The sequence below is a fragment of the Hylobates moloch genome, unplaced genomic scaffold (assembly GCF_009828535.3).
Source record: "Hylobates moloch isolate HMO894 unplaced genomic scaffold, HMol_V3 SCAFFOLD_10, whole genome shotgun sequence".
Classification (NCBI taxonomy): domain Eukaryota; kingdom Metazoa; phylum Chordata; class Mammalia; order Primates; family Hylobatidae; genus Hylobates; species Hylobates moloch.
The window spans coordinates 43,285,960-43,312,187 of NW_026652285.1; the positions used below are offsets into that span (position 1 = coordinate 43,285,960).

General features: G+C 40.4%; 1 protein-coding gene and 1 long non-coding RNA gene across 5 annotated transcripts in view; one reads left to right on the plus strand and one right to left on the minus strand.

Moving 5' to 3' along the window:
* The window catches only part of LOC131384434 (uncharacterized), a 42,870-nt gene extending 23,695 nt beyond the window's left edge, over positions 1–19,175 (minus strand). The window contains exons 1-2 of the long non-coding RNA XR_009215277.1: positions 18,691–19,175; positions 18,211–18,231 (exon numbers count right to left, since the gene is read on the minus strand). This is a non-coding gene — a long non-coding RNA (uncharacterized LOC131384434). The remainder of the gene's footprint in view (positions 1–18,210; positions 18,232–18,690) is intronic.
* A 100-nt stretch (positions 19,176–19,275) lies between these two features.
* The window catches only part of SMC5 (structural maintenance of chromosomes 5), a 104,413-nt gene continuing 97,460 nt past the window's right edge, over positions 19,276–26,228 (plus strand). For 3 of the 4 annotated variants that reach the window (XM_032164258.2, XM_032164259.2, XM_032164260.2), the window contains exons 1-2: positions 19,276–19,556; positions 25,058–25,199. In XM_032164258.2, the coding sequence (XP_032020149.1) occupies positions 19,372–19,556; positions 25,058–25,199 (327 nt within the window). In that variant the 5' untranslated portion in view covers positions 19,276–19,371. Of the gene's footprint in view, positions 19,557–21,632; positions 22,768–25,057; positions 25,200–26,228 lie in introns of all 4 variants that reach the window. The other variant, XM_058445424.1, reaches the window with a different exon arrangement.

The window sequence follows — 26,228 nt, forward strand, 5'->3', positions numbered from 1 at the left end:
CTATTCCAATCGATAGAATAAGGGGGAATCCTCCCTAACACATTTTATGAGGCCAGCATCATCCTGATACCAAAGCCGGGCAGAGACACAACCAAAAAAGAGAATTTCAGACCAATATCCTTGATGAACATTGATGCAAAAATCCTCAATAAAATACTGGCAAATCGAATCCAGCAGCACATCAAAAAGCTTATCCACCATGATCAAGTGGGCTTCATCCCTGGGATGCAAGGCTGGTTCAACATACGCAAATCAATAAATGTAATCCAGCATATAAACAGAACCAAAGACAAAAACCACATGATTATCTCAATAGATGCAGAAAAGGCCTTTGACAAAATTCAACAACCCTTCATGCTAAAAACTCTCAATAAATTAGGTATCGATGGGACGTATCTCAAAATAATAGCTATCTATGACAAACCCACAGCCAATATCATACTGAATGGGCAAAAACTGGAAGCGTTCCCTTTGAAAACTGGCACAAGACAGGGATGCCCTCTCTCACCACTCCTATTCAACATAGTGCTGGAAGTTCTGGCCAGGGCAATCAGGCAGAAGAAGGAAATAAAGGGTATTCAATTAGGAAAAGAGGAAGTCAAATTGTCCCTGTTTGCAGATGATATGATTGTATATCTAGAAAACCCCATTGTCTCAGCCCAAAATCTCCTTAAGCTGATAAGCAACTTCAGCAAAGTCTCAGGATACAAAATCAATGTACAAAAATCACAGGCATTCTTGTACACCAATCACAGACAAACAGAGAGCCAAATTATGAGTGAACTCACATTCACAATTGCTTCAAAGAGAATAAAATACCTAGGAATCCAACTGACAAGGGATGTGAAGGACCTCTTCAAGGAGAACTACAAACCACTGCTCAATGAAATAAAAGAGGATACAAACAAATGGAAGAACATTCCATGCTCATGGGTTGGAAGAATCAATATCGTGAAAATGGCTATACTGCCCAAGGTAATTTATAGATTCAATGCCATCCCCATCAAGCTACCAATGACTTTCTTCACAGAATTGGAAAAAACTACTTTAAAGTTCATATGGAACCAAAAAAAGAGCCTGCATCGCCAAGTCAATCCTAAGCCAAAAGAACAAAGCTGGAGGCATCATGCTACAGGACTTCAAACTATACTACAAGGCTACAGTAACCAAAACAGTATGGTACTGGCACCACAACAGAGACGTAGATCAACGGAACAGAACAGAGCCCTCAGAAATAATGCCGCATATCTACAACTATCTGATCTTTGACAAACCTCACAAAAACAAGCAATGGGAAAAGGATTCCCTATTTAATAAATGGTGCTGGGAAAACTGGCTAGCCATATGTAGAAAGCTGAAACTGGATCCCTTCCTTACACCTTATACAAAAATTAATTCAAGATGGATTAAAGACTTAAATGTTAGACCTAAAACCATAAAAACCCTAAAAGAAAACCTAGGCAATACCATTCAGGACACAGGCATGGGCAAGGACTTCATGTCTAAAACACCAAAAGCAATGGCAACAAAAGCCAAAATTGACAAATGGGATCTAATTAAACTAAAGAGCTTCTGCACAGCAAAAGAAACTATCATCAGAGTGAACAGGCAACCTACAGAATGGGAGAAAATTTTCACAACCTACTCATCTGACAAAGGGCTAATATCCAGAATCTACACTGAACTCAAACAAATTTACAAGAAAAAAACAAACAACCCCATCAAAAAGTGGGCGAAGGACATGAACACACACTTCTCAAAAGAAGACATTTATGCAGCCAAAAAACACATGAAAAAATGCTCATCATCACTGGCCATCAGAGAAATGCAAATCAAAACCACAATGAGATACCATCTCACACCAGTTAGAATGGCCATCATTAAAAAGTCAGGAAACAACAGGTGCTGGAGAGGATGTGGAGAAATAGGAACACTTTTACACTGTTGGTGGGACTGCAAACTATTTCATCCATTGTGGAAGTCAGTGTGGCGATTCCTCAGGGATCTAGAAGTAGAAATGCCATTTGACCCAGCCATCCCATTACTGGGTATATACCCAAAGGACTATAAATAATGCTGCTATAAAGACACATGCACACGTATGTTTACTGCGGCACTGTTCACGATAGCAAAGACCTGGAACCAACCCAAATGTCCAACAACGATAGACTGGATTAAGAAAATGTGGCACATATCCACCATGGAATACTATGCAGCCATAAAAAATGATGAGTTCATGTCCTTTGTAGGGACATGGATGAAACTGGAAACCATCATTCTCAGTAAACTATTGCAAGGACAAAAAACCAAACACCACATGTTCTCACTCATAGGTGGGAATTGAACAATGAGAACACATGGACAGAGGAAGGGAACATCACACTCCGGGGACTGTTGTGGGGTGGGGGGACGGGGGAGGGACAGCATTAGGAGATATACCTAATGCTAAATGACGAGTTAATGGGTGCAGCACACCAACATGGCACATGTATACTTATGTAAGAAACCTCCACATTGTGCACATGTACCCTAAAAGTTAAAGTATAATAATAATAATAATAATAATAAAAAGACACAGACTGGAAAACTGGATAAAGAGTCAAGACATCAGTGTGCTGTGTTCAGGAGACCCATCTCACATGCAAAGTTGCACATAGGCTCAAAATAAAGGGATAGAGGAAAATTTACCAAGCAAATCAAAAGCAAACAAAACCAGGGGTTGCAATCCTAGTCTCTGATAAAACAGACTTTAAACCAACAAAGATCAAAAGAAGCAAAGAAGGCCATTACATAATGGTAAAGGGATCAATTCAACAAGAAGAGCTAACTATCCTATACATATATGCACCCAATACAGGAACTACCATATTCATAAAGCAAGTCCTTAGAGACCTACAAAGAGACTTAGACTCCCACACAATAATAATGGGAGAATTTAACAACACATTGTCAGTATTAGACAGATCAATGAGACAGAAGGTTAAAAAAGGATATCCACGACTTGAACTCAGCTCTGAAACAAGCAGACCTAACAGATACCTACAGAACTCTCCACTCCAAATCAACAGAATATACATTCTTCTCAGCACCACACCGCACTTATTCTAAAACTGACCACATAATTGGAAGTAAAGCACTCCTCAGCAAATGTAAAACAACAGAAATGACAACAAACTGTCTCTCAGACCACAATGCAATCAAATTAGAACTCAGGATTAAGAAACTCACTCAAAACCGCATAACTACATGGAAACTGAACAACTTGCTCCTAAATGACTACTGTGTAAGTAACAAAATGAAGGCAGAAATAAAGATCTTCCTTAAAACCAGTGAGAACAAAGACACAACGTATCATAATCTCTGAGACACATTTAAAGCAGTGTGTAGAGGGAAATTTATAGCACTAAATGCCCACAAGAGAAAGCAGGAAAGATCTAAAATTGATACCCTAACATCACAATTAAAAGAACTAGACAAGGAAGAGTAAACAAATTCAAAATCTAGCAGAAGGCAAGAAACAACTAAGATCAGAGCAGAACTGAAGGAGATAGAGACACAATAAACCCTTCAAAAAATCAATGAATCCAGGAGCTGGTTTTTTGAAAAGATCAACAAGATTGATAGACCTCTAGCAAGACTAATAAACAAGAAAAGACAGAAAAATCAAATAGACGCAATAAAAAATGATAAAGGGGATATCACCACCAATCCCACAGAAATACAAACTACCATCAGAGAATACTATAAACACCTCTATGCAAATAAACTAGAAACTCAAGAAGAAATGGGTAAATTCCTGGACACATATGCCCTCCCAAGACTAAACGAGGAAGAAGTGGAATCTCTGAATAGACCAGTAACAGGCTCTGAAATTGAGGCAATAATTAATAGCCTACCAATCAAAGAAAGCCCAAGACCAAACGGATTCACAGCCAAATTCTACCAGAGGTACAAAGAGGAGCTGGTACCATTCCTTCTGAAACTATTCCAATCAACAGAAAAAGAGGGAATCCTCCTTAACTCATTTTATGAGGGCAACATCATCCTGATACGAAAGCCTGGCAGAGACACAACAAAAAAAGAGAATTTTAGAGTAATATCCCTGAGAAACATCAATGCAAAAATCCTCAATAAAATACTGGCAAACCGACTCCAGCAGCACATCAAAAAGCTTATCCACCACGATCAAGTTGGCTTCGTCACTGGGATGCAAGGCTGGTTCAACATACGCAAATTAATAAACGTAATCCATCGTATAAACAGAAACAATGACAAAAACCACATGATTATCTCAATAGATACAGAAAAGGCCTTCAATAAAATTCGACACCGCTTTATGCTAAAAACTCTCAACAAACTAGGTATTCATGTGACATACCTCAAAATAATAAGAGCTATTTATTACAAACCCACAGCCAGTATCATACTGAATGGGCAAAAACTGGAAGCATTCCCTTTGAAATCCAGCAGAAGCCAAGGATGCCCTCTCTCACCATTCCTATTCAACACAGTGTTGGAAGTTCTGGCCAGGGTAATCAGGCAAGAGAAAGAGATAAAGGGTACTCAATTAGGAAATGAGGGAGTCAAATTGTCCCTGTTTGCAGATGACATGACTGTATATTGAGAAAACCCCATTGTCTCAGCCCAAAATATCCTTAAGCTGATAAGCAACTTCAGCAAAGTCTCAGGATACAAAATCAATGTCCAAAAATCGCAAGCATTCCTACACACCATTTCACAAGCATTTCTATACACCATTAACAGACAGAGAGCCAAATAGTGAGTGAACTCCCATTCACAATTGCTACAAAGAGAATAAAATACCTAGGAATCCAACTTACAAGGGACGTAAAGGACCTCTTCAAGGAGAACTACAAACCACTGCTCAACGAAATAAGAGGACACAAACAAATGGAAGAATATTCCATGCTCATGAATAGGAAAAATTAATATTGTGAAAATGGCCATACTACCCAAAGTAATACATAGATTCAATGCCAACCCCATCAAGCTACCAATGACTTTCTTCACAGAATTGGAAAAAACTACTTTAAAGTTCATATGGAACCAAAAAAGAGCCCGCATTGCCAAGTCAATCCTAAGCCAAAAGAACAAACCTGGAGGCATCACGCTTCCCGACCTCAAACTATACTACAAGCTACAGTAACAAAAACAGCATGGTACTGGTACCAAAACAGAGATACAGATCAGTGGAACAGAACAGAGGCCTCAGAAATAACACCACACATTTACAACCATCTGAACTTTGATAAACCTGATATAACCAAGAAATGGGGAAAGGATTCCCTATTCAATAAATGGTGTTGGTAAAACTGGCTAGCCATATGTAGAAAGCTGAAACTGGATCCCTTCCTTACACCTTGTACAAAAATTAATTCAAGATGGATTAAAGACTTAAATGTTAGACCTAAAACCATAAAAACCCTATAAGAAAACCTAGGCAGTACCATTCAGGACATAGGCATGGGCGAGGACTTCATGTCTAAAACACCAAAAGCAATGGCAACAAAAGCCAAAATTGACAAATGGGATCTAATTAAACTAAAGAGCTTCTGCATAGCAAAAGAAACTACCGTCAGAGTGAACAGGTAACCTGCAGAATGGGAGAAAATTTTTGCAATCTACCCATCTGACAAAGGGCTAATATCTAGAATCTACAAAGAACTTAAACGAATTTAGAAGAAAAAAACAACCCTATCAAAAAGTGGGCAAAGGATATAAACAGACACTTCTTAAAAGAAGACATCTGTGCAGCCAGCAGCCACATGAAAAAATGCTCATCATCCCTGGTCATCAGAAAAATGCAAATCAAAACCACAATGAGATACCATCTCACACCACTTAGAATGGCAATCATTAAAAAGTCAGGAAACAACAGATGCTGGAGAGGATGTGGAGAAATAGGAACACTTTTGCACTGTTGGTGGGACTGTAAATTTGTTCAACCATTGTGGAAGACAGTGTGGTGATTCCTCAAGGAGCTAGAACTAGAATTACCATTTGACCCAGCAATCTTATTAGGTATATACCCAAAGGATTATAAATCATGCTACTATAAAGACACATGCATACGTATGTTTATTGTGGCACTGTTCACAATAGCAAAGACTTGGAACCAACCCAAATGTCTTTCAATGATAGACTGGATAAAGAAAATGTGGCACATACACACCATAGAATACTATGCAGCCATAAAAAAGGATGATTTCATGTCCTTTGCAGGGACATGGATGAAGCTGGAAACCATCATTCTCAGTAAAGTACACAAGGACACAAAACCAAACACTGCATGTTCTCACTCATAGGTGGCAACTGAACAATGAGATCACTTGCACACAGGGCAGGGAACATCACATACCGGGGCCTGCCAGTGGGTGGGGGGCTGGGGAGGAATAGCATTAGGAGAAATACCTAATGTAAATATGAGTTGATGGGTGCAACAAACCAATATGGCACATGTATACCTATGTATCAAACTTGCACGTTGTGCACATGTACCCTAGGACTTAAAGTATAATAAAAAAAATTAAAACAGAAAAAAGAAAATTATTCAGACAAGCATCCAACTCAAAACATTAGAAAAAGAACACAAAATCTAAAGAAAATAAAAAGGAAGGAAAATATAAAGAACATTAAATTTAAAAAAAAACATCTAAAAGGGAAAGAATAATTTGTGCAAGCATCTCAGGCATTAGATATTATGCAAAGGAGACCCCTACCCTAAAAGCCTATTATTGGGGCTTCAAACATTCTATGAGCGCTCTCAGTTTCCGATGTGAGTTGAGAATTCCAGGCTATTCTCATGTCTTGTTTTTTATTTGCATTTTATGTGGCAGTTAGAAGGTAGCCCTGAAGAGTCAAGGAAGTTGTTACCAAGCCCAGGAAGAGTTGTAGCCGTGGAAAAAGTGTTGTGTAATGGGGACTGTGGCCATAGGAGGTAGAACTCAGCCACTACCAAAATGCAACCACCCTCCAGTCTCCTGCTAGAGTCTCCCACCAGCCAATCAGTCAGAGGGGCAAGCAAGCCTAGATGTGACTGGCCAAAGAAATCAGGCTCCCAGGGCATAGAGCAGGTTGAGGGACGAACAAGAGATATGTAAGTGTGAGCAGAGAAAAACCAGCAAAGAATCTTTAAATCTCTTAATGATTTTTCTCATGTTAGAGCATTATCTAGGATTGTCAGTAGTGAGGACAGTGATACCTTTCTTTGGATCTTAATTAGAATGAATGCAAAGTATCTTCATTAATTATAATGCATGCTCTAGGTTTTTGATATATAGCACTTATCAAGTTAAGAAACTTCAGTCTCATTCCTTGTTTTCTAAGAGTTTACTACAAATAGACATTCAACTTTATCAGGTTTATTTGCATATATTGAGATAATTATTTCCTCCCTTTGATCCATTAATATGGTAAATTACATAGATACATTAAAGATTTTCTTTTTTTCCCATTGAAAATGTTTTACTTTTTACATGAAACATAACTGTAAAAGTGTGTAGGTAAAATGTATATATATTTTAAGGAATAGTAATCAAATGAGCACTCATGTAACATTGATACAGCATGAGAAACAGAACATTACCAACAATTTAGAAGCTGTGTACTACTCCCCAATCACATACCCTTTCCTCTGCCAGAGAGGTAAGCACGTTCTTAAAATTCATGTTAATCTTTTTTTAAACTTCTTATGTAGTCCTAACTCTTATATATGCACCCTAACAATACAATGTTTAGTGTTGGTTTTTAAAAAACGTTCAGATAAAATCATTGTATATATATTCATCTATAACTCATCTTTTTTTGCTTATGTTTTTGAGATTCAGTTATGTTGAATTTCTAGCTGTAGTTAATTTTCACTATGATATGGCATTTCATCAAATGATTATACTGCAGTTTATGAATCCTTTCTACTGTTGATAAATATTTGAGTTGTTTCTAGATTTTTGCTACTGTGAATCATTGTGCTAAAATACACTTTTATAGGTACCCAGGTACCTATGTGAAATAATTTCTTTAGGTTATGTATCTAGTGTATACATTGCTGATTTGTAAGGTATGTACACCTTACCAAACGATAAAAAACTGTTTCCCACTGGCTGTACTAATCCACACTACCATTACCAATATACCGAAGTGCCAAAACTTGCTAGTGTCCAACTTTTTAATTTTTGCCTGTCTCATAATTGTGAAAATGTATTTCATGGAGGTTTTAATTTGCATTTAAGTATTAATGAAATTGAATATATTTCCATATATTCCATGACCATTCACATTTCACCTTGGGCAAAAATGCTTATTTTGTCTATTTGCCTACTGGGTTATTTGAGTTTTTTTGCTTTTTGTTTTGTGTTTTTTTTTTTTACAGATTCATAGGAATTATCTAATATTCCATATACTATGCTTCTGTTTGTTTTAAATGATGCAGATCAATCTGAAAATTCATAAGTTTAGAAGATTAGGATGTGGACAACTTTGCGGGGAGCATCATTCTGCTTACCACAATTTTCTTTTGCTATTAGATCTGACTTCTTAGCAAGACAAGTTTTGGGTTTTCCTTTTTTTGAGACAGAGTCTCGCTTTGTCGTCCAGGCTGGAGTGCAGTGGTGAGATCTTGGCTTACTGCAACCTCCACCTCCTGGGTTCAAGCAGTTCTCCTGACTCAGCCTCCCAAGTAGCTGAGATTACAGGCGCATGTCACTGTGCCCGGCTAATAAATATATTTTTAGCAGAGATGTGGCTCTGCCACGTTGGCCAGGCTGGTCTCAAACTCCTGACCTCAGGTGATCCGCCTACCTTGGCCTCCCAAAGTGTAAGGTTACAGGTGTGAGCTACCGCGCCAGGCCTGGGTTTTCCTTTTCAACTCTTTTATCCTATGTTCTTCATTTATTTGGCAGGCTAAGATATTCAATGCAGTCCTCAACAGATGTAGTGATAGTATCGTCCTTAATGTTCTTAAACTAAAGAGAATATTTCTAAAAAATTCATCACTGAATATGAGTTTACTGAATGTTTTTGAAGTTGCCTTTTATTGGTTAAAGAAAGTTTTCTTCTATGCATAGTTTCCTAGAAATATTAACCATGAATGTGTGTTGAAAATTATTGAATGTTCACAATTGCAAAGATACGAAATCAACCTAAGTGTCCATCAATCAATAAGTGGAAAAATAAAATGTGGTATGTATACACCATGGAATACTATTCAGCATAAGAACAAAATAATGTCTTTTGCAGCAACTTGGATGAAGCTGGAGGCCATTATTATAAGTGAAGTAACCCAGGAATGGAAAATCAAATACAGAGCGTTCTCACTTATAAGTGGGAGCTAAGCTATGGGTATGCAAAAGCATGCAGAGTGGTAACATGAACTTTGGAGACTCAGAAAGAGGAGAGTGGGAGATCGGTGAGGGATAAAAAGCTGCAGATCGGCTGGGCACAGTGGCTCACGCCTGTAATCTTAGCATTTTGGGAGGCTGAGGCAGGCAGATCGCTTGAACTTAGGAACTGGAGATCAGCCTGGGCAACATGGCAAAACCCCGTCTCTACAAAAAATACAAAAAAATTAGCCGGGTGTGGTGGCGCAAGCCTGTAGTCCTAGCTATTTGGGGGGCTGAGGTGGGAGGATTACTTAAGCCCAGGAGGTTGAGGCTACAGTGAGCTGAGATCTTGCCACTGCACTCCAGCCTGGTGACAAACTGCGTATTGGATACAATGTACACTACTCGGGTGATGAGTGCACTAAAATCTCAGATGTCACCACTGTACAATACTTGCATGTAATAAAAAGCTACTTGTACCTCAAAGGCTGTTGAAATAATATATATTTATAGTATAAGTAATGCGTGTTATTATATAATATATATAATATATATATTTTTGCCATGTTGCCCAGGCTGGACTCCAACTCCTTCTCCCATTCTGAATATATATATTATGTATATAATAGCCTTGATTTAAAAAAAGAAAATTATTGAATGCTTTTTCTCCTTTAATCTTTCTCTTTTAATCTTTTCATATGAAGAATTACATTAATTGATTTGACTTACTTGTATTTAATCAACCTTGAATTCCTCCAGTGAACTCGGGTCATGTTATATTTGCTTTTTTTGGACATTGCTGGATATTTTCACATATGTTCATAAAGTAAGATTAACAGAACATTTTCATTTATTTTAATTTCCTTATCTGATTTTAGACAAAGTTAGACTCATAAGAGGAACTGGAGAGTGTTCTTTTTCTATACTCCAAAAGAATAGGTAGAATTAGAGCAATGGTTCTCAACTGAGGGCAATTTTGCCTCTTAAGGGACATTTGGAAATATCTGGGACATTTTGGGTTGTCAAAATAAGGGAGGTGCTACTGACATCTAGTGAGTAGAGGTCAGGGACGCTGTTGAACATCCTCCAATGCACACGACAGTGCCTCACCTCCCCCAACAAAGAACTCTAGCTAACCCCAAATGTCAACAGTGCTGAGACTGTGAGATTTTCTCCCATTCTGAATAATCAGAATTTGTATTTGTAATTTTGTATTTTTTCAGAGGATACTTCAAAAATTATATAAGCTTCAGTCCCCATAGAACCAAAACATGGTGGAGGAAAGAGAGGACACTGTGAAGGAGATATGTGTGTCTGTAGGTGTATGTGCAGGTGCATGGGAGGGCAAGAGAGACAGAGACACACACATACACGCAGAGAGAGAGAGAGACCAACTAAATACAATGGTAGAGAGAGGAAGCGAGAGAGACGGGGAGAAAGAGAGAGATGAACTAAAGACAGTGGTAGAGAGAGGAAATGAGAAAGATTTTGTTCTGATATAATTTTTTTTTTTTGAAACCAGGTATTGCTGTGTCACCCAGGCTAGAGTGTAGTGGTGCCATCATGGCCCACTGCAGCCTCAACCTCCCCAGGCTCAGGTGATCCTCCTTCCTCAGTTTTTGTTTTTTTCCTTTTTGTGGAGAATGGGTCTTGCTGTATTGCCCAGGCAGGTCTCAAACTCCTGGGCTCAGGCTATCCTCGGGTCTCTGCCTCCCTAAGTGCTGGGATTACAGGTGTGAGCCACCGTGCCCAGCCACAGTTTTTGCATTTTTAGTAGAGACGAGGTTTTGCCATGTTACCCAGGCTGGACTCCAAATCCTGGGCTCAAGCGATTCACCCTCCTTGGCCTCCCAAAGTACTAAGATTACAGGCATGAGCCACTGAGTCAAGCCTGTACTGACATAATTCTCAAATTATCAGTAACCAAGAAATTTGCCACAAGCAATAATATCCACAATATCAAGAAACTGAAAGAGAGTAGTAAGTGTGGTATACAGTCTAGCAATTCTAAACTTTGGTATCTATCCTAGAGAAATGCTTGCACATGTACATAAAGACATATCCCTGAAACACTGTAAAAATGAAAAACTGGAAGCAATCTATATGTCAAATCAGTAGACTAATGGATAAAGTGTCATATACTCATATAAAAGTTCTACAGCAATAAAAGGGAACTAGATTTATATGTATCAACATGGACACATTTCAAAATATATACTTTTTTTTTTTTTTTTTTTTTTTTTTTTTTTTTTTTGAGACGGAGTCTTGCTCTGTCACCCAGGCTGGAGTGCAGTGGCGCAGTCTCGGCTCACTGCAAGCTCCGCCTCCCGGGTTCACGCCATTCTCCTGCCTCAGCCTCTCCGAGTAGCTGGGACTACAGGCGCCCGCCACCACGCCCGGCTAATTTTTTGTATTTTTAGTAGAGACGGGGTTTCACTGTGGTCTCGATCTCCTGACCTCGTGATCCGCCCGCCTCGGCCTCCCAAAGTGCTGGGATTACAAGCGTGAGCCACCGCGCCCGGCCTACTTTTTAATATAAAATCAAATTGTATAACTATTCTTAGTGCATTTTTATATTAATACATTTATGTATGTATTTAATATATTGTTTATGTAATACATTTGCACTCAAACTATTATTACATATTCTCTATAGAAAAAAATGCATGTAAAATACAAAGATGGCCTGAAAGGACATTATACACTGCACAAGTGCATATGAGTAGTTAACTCTGGAGGATAAAGCAACAAGACTGAGAGAGATAAACGTCAAATGCACACTAATTTTATTTGTATTATTCTCACTTTTAAAAAGGGAATGTAATCATATGTTTCACATGTAATTTATTTTTTATTTTGAAGCAGAGTCTTGCTCTGTTGCCCAGGCTGGAGTGCAATGGCACAGTCTCGGCTCACTGCAACCTCCACCTTCTGGGTTCAAGCAATTCTCATGCCTCAGCCTCCTAAGTAGCTGAGACCATAGGCACACACCACCACGCCCAGGTAATCTTTTTGTAATTTCAGTAGAGACAGGGTTTCACCATGTTGGCCAGGCTGGTCTTGAACTCCTTGCCTCAAGTGATCTGCCTGCCTCCCAAAGTGCTGGGATTACAGGCATGAGCCACTGTGCCCGGCCCCACATGTAATTTTTTAAAAAGTAGATAATAGGAAAGAAAAAAAACTAGAAGATATGTCAAATTGCCATGTGTTAATTTTTTTTGATTGTAGGAATGTGGATGAATGGTGATTGGTTTCTGCTCTGTGCTTTTTGGATATTCAAATTTCCTAAAATAATAACAAAAATACAAAAATAATTTTACTTCTAAAAAAAAGTTATATCTACTAATGAAAGGAGGGGAAATGAGAACTTAAAACCAGCCCATTTCTGGGGGAGTTTGGCAGCATCCCAGCTTGTTAGAACAATGCTAGGATGAAAGTGCCACTCTAGGAGACTGATACCAAAAGACTCATTTTATAATTTAGGTAGCTGGTTTCTGAAGTTTTACCACAGTTCTGACAACTACCAATTTTCTTTCCTTTGGTAAGTAACGGGGTAGGAGAAGAAACACTCGCCCACTCCCAAAGTCCTCCCAGGGCTCTGCTTACGTTCCTGGCCTTCCCTGGGCAAGAAGGACTGTAAGTTCAATAAGCACAGACTTCCAGGAAAGGAGATTACACAGTGCTTTAGCAACTCATTCATGATCTTTCTGAAACTGAAGGTCAGTTCTTCTGGAACAATTTAATACTGTTTTCTCATTTTACATCCTTGAAAGAGATGAAGGCCCATTCATCTTTAGGCTCTCTATTTTAACACATCACAAAGAACACTTGAAATGTTACATTAATTCTGATTATTTTTTTGAATCTTTCCGTCAGTTTTTGCACCCAATAAATAGAAATTTTAGAAAGAGGCCAGTCTGTCGAGACATTGATCCAGCACATAGAAATGAGATCAGTAAAGGTGCTTAGAACCATAGTTGGTATGTGGTAAATGCTGTTGTATTAGCTATTACTACCAATTCTACAGCTACTACTATACAGTTCCAATGTTAATACTACTACAGTAAGAAGCAGCAGACATTTTGATCATTTTAAACTTTTGTATGATGTTTGAAACAAATGTTTAAAAATGAAAAACTTTAGAAGGTATTCGTATCTCCAGCAGAAGCCTGCTGTATGGGGTTTTAGTTTTCCCCGTGGGAGGGGCACTGGTTTTCCTCAGACCCCTAATCCCTGCCTAGATCTGTTCCACTAATTCTTTAACAAGATTGATTAGAAAGTGTGTGGTTTTGCTCGGTGTTTGGAGGGATGGAATGGGACTTGGTCCTAGGTACCAAGGACTTGAGTTTCAGTATCTGCCTTCTTTCCTCCCTTTCAGGCCATGAAGTTTCACTTATTTACTTTATGAATTTGCCAAAAGCAAAAGTAATATGCCCTCAGTTAGAGACGGTCTCACAGGGTTCTATTACATGCATCTTGTTCCAATTTCTTGTGGCACCATTATCAAAAGCTTGGAGTGAGGCCAAAAAAGAGAACATAGAAGATAGTTGTTATGGTCTGAATGTTTGCATCCCTTCAAAATTTATATGTTGAAACTTAACCCCCATTATGATGGTATTAGGAGGTGGGGGCTTTGGGAAGTGATTAGGTCATGAGGGCAGAGCCCCTATAAATAGGATCAGTGCCCTTACAGGAGGCTACAGAGACGAGAGTTCTTCCTCTCCACCATGGGAGGACACACTGAGAAGGCACTGTCTATGAGGATGTAAGCCCTCACCAGACACCAAATCTGCTGGTTCATCTCGGACCTCTCCAGCTCTAGAACTGCTAGAAATAAATTTCCATTTTTATAAGCTACACAGTCTATGGTATTTTCTTACAGCAGCCCAACCCAAATATATTAAAACAGTGTATTGTGATAGTGAGGTGAAATATACGTATAATCCTTGACCCTGCCCATTTCTGTCAACTTTTTATTTGTGTCAGTTTTCAAAGTTCCTGCAGAATTGGAAGGCTGTCACTCAAAATGGCCCTGGTTACTTACTCCTTGGTCAGTAGAAAGTTAAATACAATTGCTTTGCCATGTCTATTAGCTGATGACTGACTTTAAGCCCTGAAAAGTAGCATTGGCTCTGCTGTGGCTCACTTGTTAATTAGCATCAAATTCAGGTTGATATTCTACTTCCAAAAATCTCTGCCTTTTAAAAATCACCTCTTTCAAGATGGTTTGCAAAAGTGGAATTAAGTAATCGAGATGTGGCAAGATAATGTGTATACTCTGATAGGTGCGTGAAATTTTCAAAGTGTTAAAAAGCACTGAGCTAGTATAGTTTGCCAGAGTATCTTTGGTTATGCTAACTTCCAGTCATACAGAATCCAACAAATGAGAACTATTTAAATCAAGAATGGTACATTTGTTTAATGGAATACTATGTGATTACTTAAAACTATATCACAGAAAAATAGTTAATGGCATGGAAAGTTATTCATAATATATTAAGTGGGGAAAGGGGTAAATATGGTATATATAGTACAATTTGTGCAGAATCATCCATTTTTAAAACAAAAGGCACAGACCATATGTAAAAGTATGCAAGAAAAAAAGATGCCAAAACATACACCAAAATTTTAACAATGATTAGTCTGGGTAGAGGAATTATAAGTTTTTCCTTTGCATGTTTGTTTTTCTGTGTGTTTTCCCAAATTTTCTGCGTTTAACATGTGTTGCTATGGTAATCAGAGCTAAAACCAATAACATTTCCTTTTTAAAAGGATGGTGTTACAGCATGACTGAGTAGCTATTTAAAACTTGTAGAGTGTCTACATTTGTGAAGTCATCACAAGTTCAGGGACTCATTCTAAAATTTCAAGTTTAGAAACACAATTTGATTAGTTCACTAAAGACTAATCACATAGAAGGAACACATTCTAATGTTTGATAGAACAGTAGAGTGACTATAGATAACAATTATCTGTTGTATTTTTCAAAATAGCTAGAAGACTTGAAAGGGACCCATCACATAGACATTGTAAATACCCTGACTTAATCATTACATATCATACACATGTAACAAAATTGCACATGTACCCCATTAATATGTACAAATATATATATTCAAAAAATAATTTTTAAAAAGCTGAGGGGGAAAGAACAACTTTTAAAAAGCTGGAGGGGAAAGAACAAATTAAACTTTAACAGAAAGTTAATTACAAAGATAAGTAGAAATTATGAAATCAAAAGCCAACAATAGCAAAAATCAACAAGTTGTTCCTTTAAAAAGATTAATATAACATATGTAACCTCTACTAGATTAATAAAGAAATGAGAGGAAGAAATGAACAATTTACCAGTATCAGGTGTGAAAGAGGAAGCACCACTACAGATGCTGCAAATGTTAATGGATATTAACACATAACTTCATGTAATAAATTTGACAACTTAGATGAAAAGGACAAATTACTTGAAAAGCACAACCTATTAAAACTGACTCAAGAAGACATAGAAAATCTGAAATTATTTAATCATGCTATTCACACAGCTACTTCAGAGGCTGCAAGTCTTACAATGCGGGGTTTCTTGGCTCTTTGCCCCTCTCCTGGGGGATCTAGGAAATAAACGTTGCTATTGATCGCCAAAAAAGGGAAGGAAAAAAAAGGACTGATCATTGTACAAAAATGATGACTAGCTCCCTGCCCTCAGCTCCCATTACTAATGTCTATAATTCTTATTTGTTCATCAGGGTAGATTCCCCTAAACGTAATAACTTCATCAAACAATCGGACTTTTCTACAGCTCTTGAAGCAGAGCCTTTACTTTTCAAAAAATTCATGCTAGCGACTCAGGGAAGGACAGTATTGTGCCCTCCTGAGCACTGAGTTTTTTCGTTACTGACCGCCATTTGAATAGTTTAAAAATTATTCTTTATTTTTGTTGCAGTCTCACCAATGCACCTCAACGTAGCAGTTTCTCATTGTCTGAACTACTACCCTGGGTTCTTTGTCCTTACGTCCAAGAAAATTAAGGAACGTGGACACAAAGGTGGGGTTGGAGCAAAAGTTTAATAAGTGAAGAAAGAAAATAAGCTCTCTGCATTAGAGAGGGGAGTCTGAGTGGACTGCCAAGTTGTAGAAAAAACGTCAGGGTTTTTATAAATGGACTACTGAGGAGGGGGTGTCTCATCTTCCCAGGGCCTGAAGATTTAGTTGGGACCAGGTGTGCTATCGGCATAGGGCATAGTTTCTAACAGCCTTTACCCAATTCCTTGATCACATAAGCAGGCTTTTAGTTTGTGCAGCTCTGTGCTGCTTTGTGTCGCTTAAGTTTCTGTGTCTGTTCCCAGACATTTCCTTGCAGCTGCAGGCATCCCCCCCACCCTCCCTGCATAAGCGTCTAGCTTCCCTCTTAGTGTGCCTAAAGGAAAAGGAATGTACTTACTAAGTCCCACAGTTTTTACTGGGGCCCATTGTATAAGTATGAAGTCGAGACTTTCCCACTCCTGTGCTTGCTTATCTGTGCTTAAAGCTGTCTATCTGTCCAGGTGCAACCTGAGGTTTTCCCAGGGTTGTTTTATTTTTTGCCTGTTGCTGTGACTTTTCAGGTAGGCTGCTTCTGCAGTCTGAATTTTTTCAGTAATTTTTCCTTTCTGTCTCTCTCATTTTCATTTGCATTTAAGAAAATTTCCAGTAACTACGACAAGTTCACATGCTTTTTACTTACTCTTTTCTCTGGAGTGGAGTCCTTGTGTGAGAGGAAGAAGCAGAGACCTGGGAAAGGCGCTTTGGTCTAGGAGTCAGGAATCAGGGTTCTACTGCAATAGCTAAGTGGCCTTCCACTTCCACATTTGGTCCCCTCTAATCCATTTTCCACACAGCAACCAGAATGATTATTTAAAAACTTTAAGGCCAGGCACAGTGGCTCATGCCTGTAGTGCCAGCACTTCGGGAGGCCGAGGTGGGCGAATCACTTGAGGTCAGGGGTTATAGACCAGCCTGGCCAAAATCGTGAAACCTCGTCTCTACTAAAAATACAAAAATTAGCCAGGCGTGGTGGCGTGCACCTGTAATCTCAGCTACTCGGAAGGCTGAGGCAGAAGAACCGCTTGAACCAGGGAAGTACAGGTTACAGTGAGCTGAGGTGGCACTACTGCACTCCAGCCTGGGCGACTGGGTGAGACTCTGTCTCAAAAAAATCAAATAAAAAATTAAAAAATTTAAAAACTTTAATCAGATCATGGCCCTCTCCTGCTTAAAACTTTGCAATGGTTTCCCATTGCTTTAAAAATAAAATTCAGGCTTTTCCACGATGGACAAGGTTCTGCTAAAACCTTGTTCACTGCTCTGCAGCCACACTGGCCTTCCCACCTCAGAGCTTTTGTCCTTACTGGTGTGTTCAAGCAAAATTATTTTGCCTGGGGTGCTCTTTTCTCAGATTAGTCACACAGTTTCTTCTTGTCCTTCAGGGTTTATCTTAAACATCACCACCTCTAAGAGGCCTTCCGTACCTCCCACCCATCAGGTTCATTTTGTTTTCTTCCTAACACCTGTCACAGTCTGAAATTATCCTAATCATTTGTTGTGTCAACCTTAAGTAGTGAAATTCAGAAAATATCATTAAGTATAGAGTTTATTCTAACGCAAAGCTTGAGGACAGCCACCTGGAAACACCAACTCCAAACAAATAGGGTCAATGTTCCAAAGTGAAGTTAAGGTTTCATTTACACAGGCAGAAACAGAGAAGGTTCAGCAGGAGTACATTTTCAATACAAGAGCAGTTCATAAATTACAGCGATTAGATTAGTTATAGATAGCTACATTCCAAGGAAGATAGCTATATTAATTTATGAAGAGGGGTAGTGATCTGAGGGGGTCTTACCTCTGTCTCTGTTTGGTCTTCCTATTTACAGGAAAAAACAAGGCAGACATTGCAGCCGTACGCCATGGGACTCAGACTCCATAGCCACATTCTTCGCAAGGCTCAGAATAATTTAAAGTTTCAACAGCTTTAAGTTTGAATTATTTAATTTCACAGTTGATTCACTTGTTCTTTTCCTGTCTCCCACAATAGAAAATAAGCTCCCAGGGATGCAACCTTGGCAGGCTCCTAAACTGCCACGGCTCCAGTTTCTTGTAGATTAGACATTCATTATTAGTTGAATGAAAGCAGATCTAGACAGGCCTCGGTGCGCTGCCTCCTCTTTAACGAGAGAGCTTACTAGATGAATGTGAGCAGACGGAAGCAGAACAGCCTCTTAATAGGCAGTGCATTCTAGCTCAGGGATTTCTAGAAACCTCCGGGGGCGGAAGTTTAACCAGAGAATTAGGAGGCAAGGGGAAGAGAAGCAATGAGGATAACCTGTGCAGTGTAGTCGTTTCACGAGTTTGAGAACGCCTAGCACGATGCCTTAACGGAGCGTCAGGCACAGAGTCATTTGGGAGGTTTTCTTTTTCGGGTTTTTGAGACAGGAACCTGATTTGAAGCAACAGGGAAGAAAACCAAGAGGACGAAGAGCCAAGGACGGGCGTGCCCAGGAGCTCTCAGACAGGTACCTGGAAGAGGTGGGAGCAAGCAGGGCCTGACGTCCCCCCCGCCTTGGCGGCCGTGGACGCCCCAGGTGCCACCCACAGCAGCCTCCCACCACACATGACTGAGGCTCGGGAAGCAATAAAGTGGCTTTCAAAATACTAAATGCAATTGACATTTTTTCCTGAGTTTAAAAAAAAAAAGGGAACTGAATGCCGAAATATATGGAGAACAAACTCCCGTTGCCACGTCCCCGGAGGTCTCCACCCAGTCCTGCCTGCTGTTTTGCCCTCAGTCTGGGCCTCGCACGGCGCCGCGGAGCGCGGGAGGGGCGGGGCCGGCCTGTTGTCGCTGCCGGACCTGAACTGCGCAGGCGCGGCGCGAGATCGCGGGAGCGAGCGCGCGGTACCAGTTCGCGGCAGTTCGCGCGGGAGCGGGGCGCGTGGGCGCTTGGGCGTCTGGGCTGCCGGACTGTGGGAACGGAAGTCGCTGTGGGGCGCTGAGGAAGCCAGGATGGCGACTCCGAGCAAGAAGAGGTCAACTTCAAGCCCCCAGGCTTCCAAGAGAGCTCTCCCGAGAGACCCTTCGTCGGAGGTCCCGAGCAAGAGGAAGAATTCGGCCCTGCAGCTGCCGCTGTTGCAGTCGTCCGGGCCTTTCGTGGAAGGCTCTATCGTCCGCATCTCGATGGAGAACTTCCTGTAAGTTGCCCGGAGGCCGCGCCGCGGGTGTGGAGGTGTGCTTGGCCAGCAGGCCCCGGGGCGCCGGCAGCGCGCGGGCGTGGGCGTGTGGGTGTGTACCTGGCTTGTGGGTCTGGCCTTAAATTCGTGCCGGGGTTCCCTTGAGGATTTTTCTACGTAGGCTGTGGAGATTGACGTGTATGATGTAGGAGATGTGTGCTTTGTGTGATGTGGTTTTTAAATTTAGTCCAGCAAGGTTTTCCAAAGGCGTCACGTAGCAGGTAGTGGTTGTACGAGGGAGTAGGTCTCTGCCCGCTGGGAGTCGCGATCCATAGTGGCCCTGGTCTGGAGTTCACAAAGTATTGTCCCCGGGAACTTAAGAGGAGGCAACAGTTAATTCGGCGTGGTAGTGATGCTGTGGCGGATTCTTAGGGTAGGCATTTGCCAGAGAGGAGCAGATAAGACGGTCAAGGTTGTTCGGGATGGGAGGTTACAGGTACAAAAAAAAATAAACCCTTAGTGGCAATTGTTGGACCTCCCTACAAACCCTTGGCCCCTCTAAACCCAGCTTTTTTCCCTGGTTCCTCCCTCTCCCCTTCAGACAACTAGTTATCACTTTAGAATTTAGTAGGTTTTAAATATATCATGTATTTGCCTAGCCCCTCCCAGTTCATTTGTTCCAGGTCTTTTTTTTTTTTTTTTTTTTTGAGACGGAGTTTCGCTCTTGTAGCCCACGCTGGTTGGAGTGCTGTGGCGCGATCTCAGCCCACTGCAACTTCCACCTCTCAGTTTCAAGTGATTCTCCTCGGTCAGCCTCCGGAGTAGCTGGGACTACAGGCGCGCGCCACCACGCCTGGCTAATTTTTGCTTTTGAGACGGAGTCTCATACTGTCGTCCGAGCTGGAGGGTAGTGGCTCAATCTCGGCTCACTGCAACCTCCGCCTCCCAGTTTCTTTCTTTTTCTTTTTTTTTTTTTTGAGATGGAGTCTCGCTCTGTCGCCCAGGCTGGAGCGCAGTGGCGTAATCTCGGCTCACTGCAAGCTCCGTCTCCCGGGTTCACGCCATTCTCCTGCCTCAGCCTCCCGAGTAGCTGGGATTACAGGCACCCGCCACCACGCCCAGCTATTTTTTTTGTATTTTTAGTAGACACGGGGTTTCGCCGTGTTGACCAGGCTGATCTGGAACTTTTCTTTTCTTTTTTCTTTTTTTTTTTTTTTTGAGACGGAGTCTCGCTCTGTCACCCAGGCTGGAGTGCAGTGGCGCAATCTCGGCTCACTGCAAGCTCCGCCTCCCGGGTTCACGCCATTCTCCTGCCTCAGCCTCTCCGAGTAGCTGGGACTACAGGCGCCCGCCACCACGCCCGGCTAAATTTTTGTATTTTTAGTAGAGACGGGGTTTCACCGTGGTCTCGATCTCCTGACCTCGTGATCCGCCCGCCTCGGCCTCCCAAAGTGCTGGGATTACAAGCGTGAGCCACCGCGCCCGGCCGATCTGGAACTTTTGTCCTCAGATGATCTGCCCGCCTCGGCCTCCTGTAGTGCTGGGATTACAGGCGTGAGCCACCGTGTCCGGCTGGAAGTCTTTTTTAAGCTTGCACATAGTGGCATAAGGATAACAGAATTGTAATAATACTACTTTTTTTGTTTTCAAGCACCTATTGTGTGCCAGGTACACAGTGCACTCATTCTTTCTTCATAACAACTCTATCTTGATAATTTCCATTGCTGAAAGCAGCTCAGTAGGTTATTTTGCCCAGTTTTACACAGCTGTTATGTAGTTGCATTGCTATTTGAATCCAGATCAGGAAAGATAAATGTAATCAAATGAGTTAGATACCATAACAACATATATATCAGGATCCTTCACAAAGGATGAAGTGGTTAGTTTTGTCTACGAGTATGAGAAAGGGCTTTGTAAAGAAGATATGAAAGTCTTTGGTCTTGCTCTATTGCCCACGCTGGAGCTCGGTGGCATGATCAGGGATCAGTGAAGCCTGGACCTCCCCTTCTCAAGTGATCCTCTACCTCAGCCCTTCAAGTAGCTCGGCCTATAGGCGCGTACCATACCTGGCTAATGTTTTAAAATTTTTTTTTGTAGAGATGGGGTTTCACCATGTTGCCCAGGCTAGTCTCGAACTTCTGGGCTCCAGCAACTCACCTCGGCCTCCCAAAGTTCTGGGATTACAGGCATGAGCCACTGCACCCGCCTAAGAAGATAGGAAAGTCTTGAAAGAAGTGAAGAGCATTGAAGACAGAAGGAACTGTCTGAAATAGTTTGGTATATTTAGAAAGCGTCAAGTATTTTAGTAAGGCAAGAATATAGGATGTGAGTGAGTATTTGGACAAAGGGTAAGCAACCATTGAGGGGCTTGTATGTTCACTATGCTAAGAAGTTCCGGCATCATCCTGTAGGCAGCCACGGTGTGTTTTCAACAGGGAATGACATGTGTTTTATGTTATTCTGGAAGCACTGTAGAGGATGATTTAGAAAGGGTGCAAGATTGGAAGCAAAAAGACAATACGAAGGCAAGAGATGATCAGAGTTTGAAGGAATGAGATTTGACAGGATCCAGCAACAGAATAATTGTGAGGCATGGAGGAAAGGAAGGAAGCAGCATTTTTTCCCAAGTGTAAGAGCCTTAGCTGATTGGTCAGGTGCTATTCAGAAGAGGGAGCAGTTTGAGGAGAATAATAAATGCCTCTTAGATCCTGTGACTTAAAGTTTCCTTTGGGGCATCTAAGAGAGATGTTCTATAGGCAGAATGTAAGAGTCTAGAGCTTAGAGGAAAATATGAACAGATGAGAGATTTGGGAGTCATGCATACAGGTGATTGATGAAGTTGCCGAACTGGTTATGATTGCCCAATAGGAATTATAAATTGAAGGACTAGAAGACCGTGTACAGAGTCTTGGGAGAATACCTACATTTAAGGGTGAACTGAAGAAGGACTCAAAAGTCAGAAGGAACTATTCAGGGAAGTAAGATGAAAACATTGGGAGACAATTATCAAAGAAGCCAAGGGAAAAGAATGTTTCAAAAATATCACCTGCTACATTGAAGTCAGATAGCGGGACTGAAAAGAGCCCACTGCATTTAGCAATTGGGAAACCTTTGACCTTTTAATGAAGCGGTGGAAGCAGAAAACTTTGCAGGCCATAGAAGAATGAATGAGGGTGAGAAAGTAAAACTTGGATGCAAAGAGAAGAAAGAGAAGGTAGCTGGAAGTGCAGAGGTTGGTGAGATATTGTTTCTTTTAATGAGGGGATTTTGAGTTTTAGGCATGAGGTAGAGAAAGGTGGGCTTAGAGAATTAGCAAGGAAATAAGATGGGTAGTCAGAGAATTTAAATGGCCTGGAAGAGCGTAGTGAGTGAACCAAGTCAAATGGAGTTAGGAGTGGAGGAAGACACTTGGAGGCTGAGGGAATAACGTATGCAAAGACTTCAGAGAAATAAGGAATTATAGTCACAAAACTGAAAGAAGTACATTATAGGTAGAATTTAGAGATCTGAAGAGAGAATAGGGAAAGGAGATAAAAAGTAGAAAAAGATGAAACTCGGCTGTGATGGGTTTTTCCTTAATTTGTCTTTTTTAGCAAGTGACATCACATTTACAATTCTACCAGCATTACTTGGTGATTGATTGGATGATGGAGTGGTGGTTTGGGTGGAGTCAAAAGAGATGAAAGAACCAAAGATGATGCAAAACTAATGCCTAGGTTTCTGATTTGGGCAATGGGATAAATGATAATACCATTCACTAAGAGATCACAAGAGTGGTTTTGGATGGGAAAGCTGGTGGGTTTCGTTTTAAATGTGTTGAGTTTAAATTGACTGTTGTGGGACGTTCAAATAGCGTTGTTGAGGTGATCATTGCATATAGAGGTCATCTGGACTACTTTCAGCATGTAGATGGTATGCAAAGACTTGGAGAAAAAAGGAATCTTGAGGCCATAGAGAATACATGAGATACCTCGTGAAGTATATGGAATGATAAGAGGGTGGGTCTTTACCAATAGCTCTTTCAGAGGGAGCTCAGAGGAAAGGAAACTCATGGTAAGGGAATTCCCAATAAATACATCGTAGAGTCAGAAGAATGATTTTAAACAGTGCACAGACTCGATTTGGGTAGCTGAAGGCAAGAAAAATCCCCCCCCAACCCCTACCAAAAAGAAAAAAAAAATGCAGAGGCTTTGTTTTTGGCAACTGTCCCTATTTGTAATATCGATGCATATTTTATAGGCCAGAAATTCTCATGCTTTTCCCTGTTCTGTTTTCGTAAATACCAGTTTCATCATTGTTTTAGTATAACATTCACACAGAGATTTCACAACAGGAAATCCAATGGAGTTTCATGTGTTGAGAGTAAGAAGTTCCATGTCAGGTGATTTCCTACATGTCTGAAGTTCCCAAACTAGTTTTATTGTAACCATTATAAAGGGCTCTTTTGAGACCCAGCTGCTAGCAGAACAAAACAGCTAAAAAGATAAAGTAGTAGATGCTGTGTAGAGGTGTGGGATTAGCAGACCTGCCAGAAAATACTTCTTTGCCACCTGTATTTTTATTACCACCTGACATTTCAAAATCATTAATTTCTTAAAATATTAATGTGTGTGCTTGGTTATTTATATACTTAGCAGGTGAATAGCAGGCTAAGCATTTATTCATGAGGAATTAGTTGGCAGCTACCTGAGAGCTAAGTGAAATGCTGTGGACAAAGGACACTTTTTATGGGTTCAAATTCAGAGTATTCAAAGGCAAGTTAAAAGAATGTCTGAGTCAGAGTTTGCTTCACATTTTTGTCATAACTGTCCCTAGCAACTAATAAAGATTAGATGCTAACTGTAATTAGAGTGCTAGACAGCTTTCAACTTGTTTGTTTTGTGGGGCAGTGTCTCTCTATGATGCCTAGGCTGGCCTTGACCTCCTAAGCTCAAGTGGTCCTCTGGCCTCAGCCTCCCTTCATAGCTGGGACTATAGGCACATACCATGGTGCCTGGCTTGGAAAATAATTTTTGAAAGTTAATAAAATGAAACCTTTGGGTTGAGATATATCTTCAGTTTTGTAATTAAAAATCTGCTTAGATTGTTTGAAATATTAAAATATGAATAACCATTAAGCATTATAATTTAAAAGAAATATGAATGTAAAATTCACGGATTCAAGGTAAGCCATGGCCTCTCCTATAAAATTTGTTTCAAAGTTACTTTGTGTAGTATCTTTGATATAATGTCCAGTGTTTTGTAATTATTAAAAAAAAACAAGGTATCAAACTTCACTTTTTTCAGCAGACTTTTGAAAAAAGTATATGAAATTATATTCTTTAGTTATGCATTACTGCCTTTTCATTTCTTCTATTGGTAGATTTTCTTTCTAAAGTAGTTTATTAAAAACCTATAAAAAAACATTAAATTTGTAAGGTTAGCTAGTTTTTAAAGGAATTTGAGGAAGCTCGTAGATAATGTAAAGCAAGGAAAAGCGGTTTTGTATCTCTCCTTAATTATTTCATCTTTTTATAATTCAGAACATATGATATTTGTGAAGTATCTCCTGGACCCCACTTGAATATGATCGTTGGAGCCAATGGAACAGGGAAGTCGAGCATTGTGTGTGCCATTTGCCTTGGTTTAGCTGGGAAACCTGCTTTCATGGGACGAGCGGATAAGGTGAGTTAACATAATTACTTTTTAAGAAAATTCAAAACTATTACTTGCTTTTAGTAACATCAATTTCTACACCTCAGTTCCTTGAGTATAGCAAACTTAATTGTGTGTGAATATAAGGAATAAATTTGGCAGGTAGAGAAGCTGGAAGGAGATTTTCATTTCTAGAAGTATTTTGGACCATAATACTAGAGGATTCTCCAAGTCTCTTACACCTAAAATGCTAGAAATAATGTAATAGGTCTTTTTTTTAATGCATCACTTGGCTTGTGGAACAGTGAAGTAAACTTACAAAGGGCAGAAACAAAATCCAGTCATATGTTGCTTAATGATGGGGATATATTCTGAGAAAATGCATCATTAGACAATTTTGTCATTGTGTGAACATAATAGAGAGTACTTACACCTAGATGGTATAGCCTACTATCCACTTAGGCTATATGGTATAGCCTATTGCTCCTAGACTACACTCCTGTAGAGCATGTTACTGTGCTGAATACTGTGGACAATTGTAACACAGTAGCCTACATTGTACTTATGTAAACATCTCTAGATATAAAAAAGGTACAGTAAAAATACAGTGTAAAAGATAAAAATGATACACCTGCGTAGGGCACTTAACCATATTCATGAGAGTGGGGGATGGAAAAATACTGCCCGAACAATCCAGAAGGAGTCTTGAGAAAGGAGGAGGAGGAGGAGATAAGAAACACATACAAAAAATGAGATCATTAAAAATGACAAAATATTGGCTGGGTGCTGTAGCTCACGCCTGTAATCCCAGCACTTTGGGAGGCCATGGTCAGGAGTTCCAGACCAGCCTGGCCAACATGGTGAAACCCCGCCTCTACTAAAACTGCAAAAATTAGCCAGGCATGGTGGCGGGTGCCTGTAATCCCAGCTACTTGGGAGGCTGAAGCAGGAGAATTGCTTGAACCCAGGAGGCAGAGGTTGTAGTGAGCCAAGATTGCGCCATTGCACTCCAGCCTGGACAACAAGAGTGAGACTCTGTCTCAAGAAAAATAAATAAAA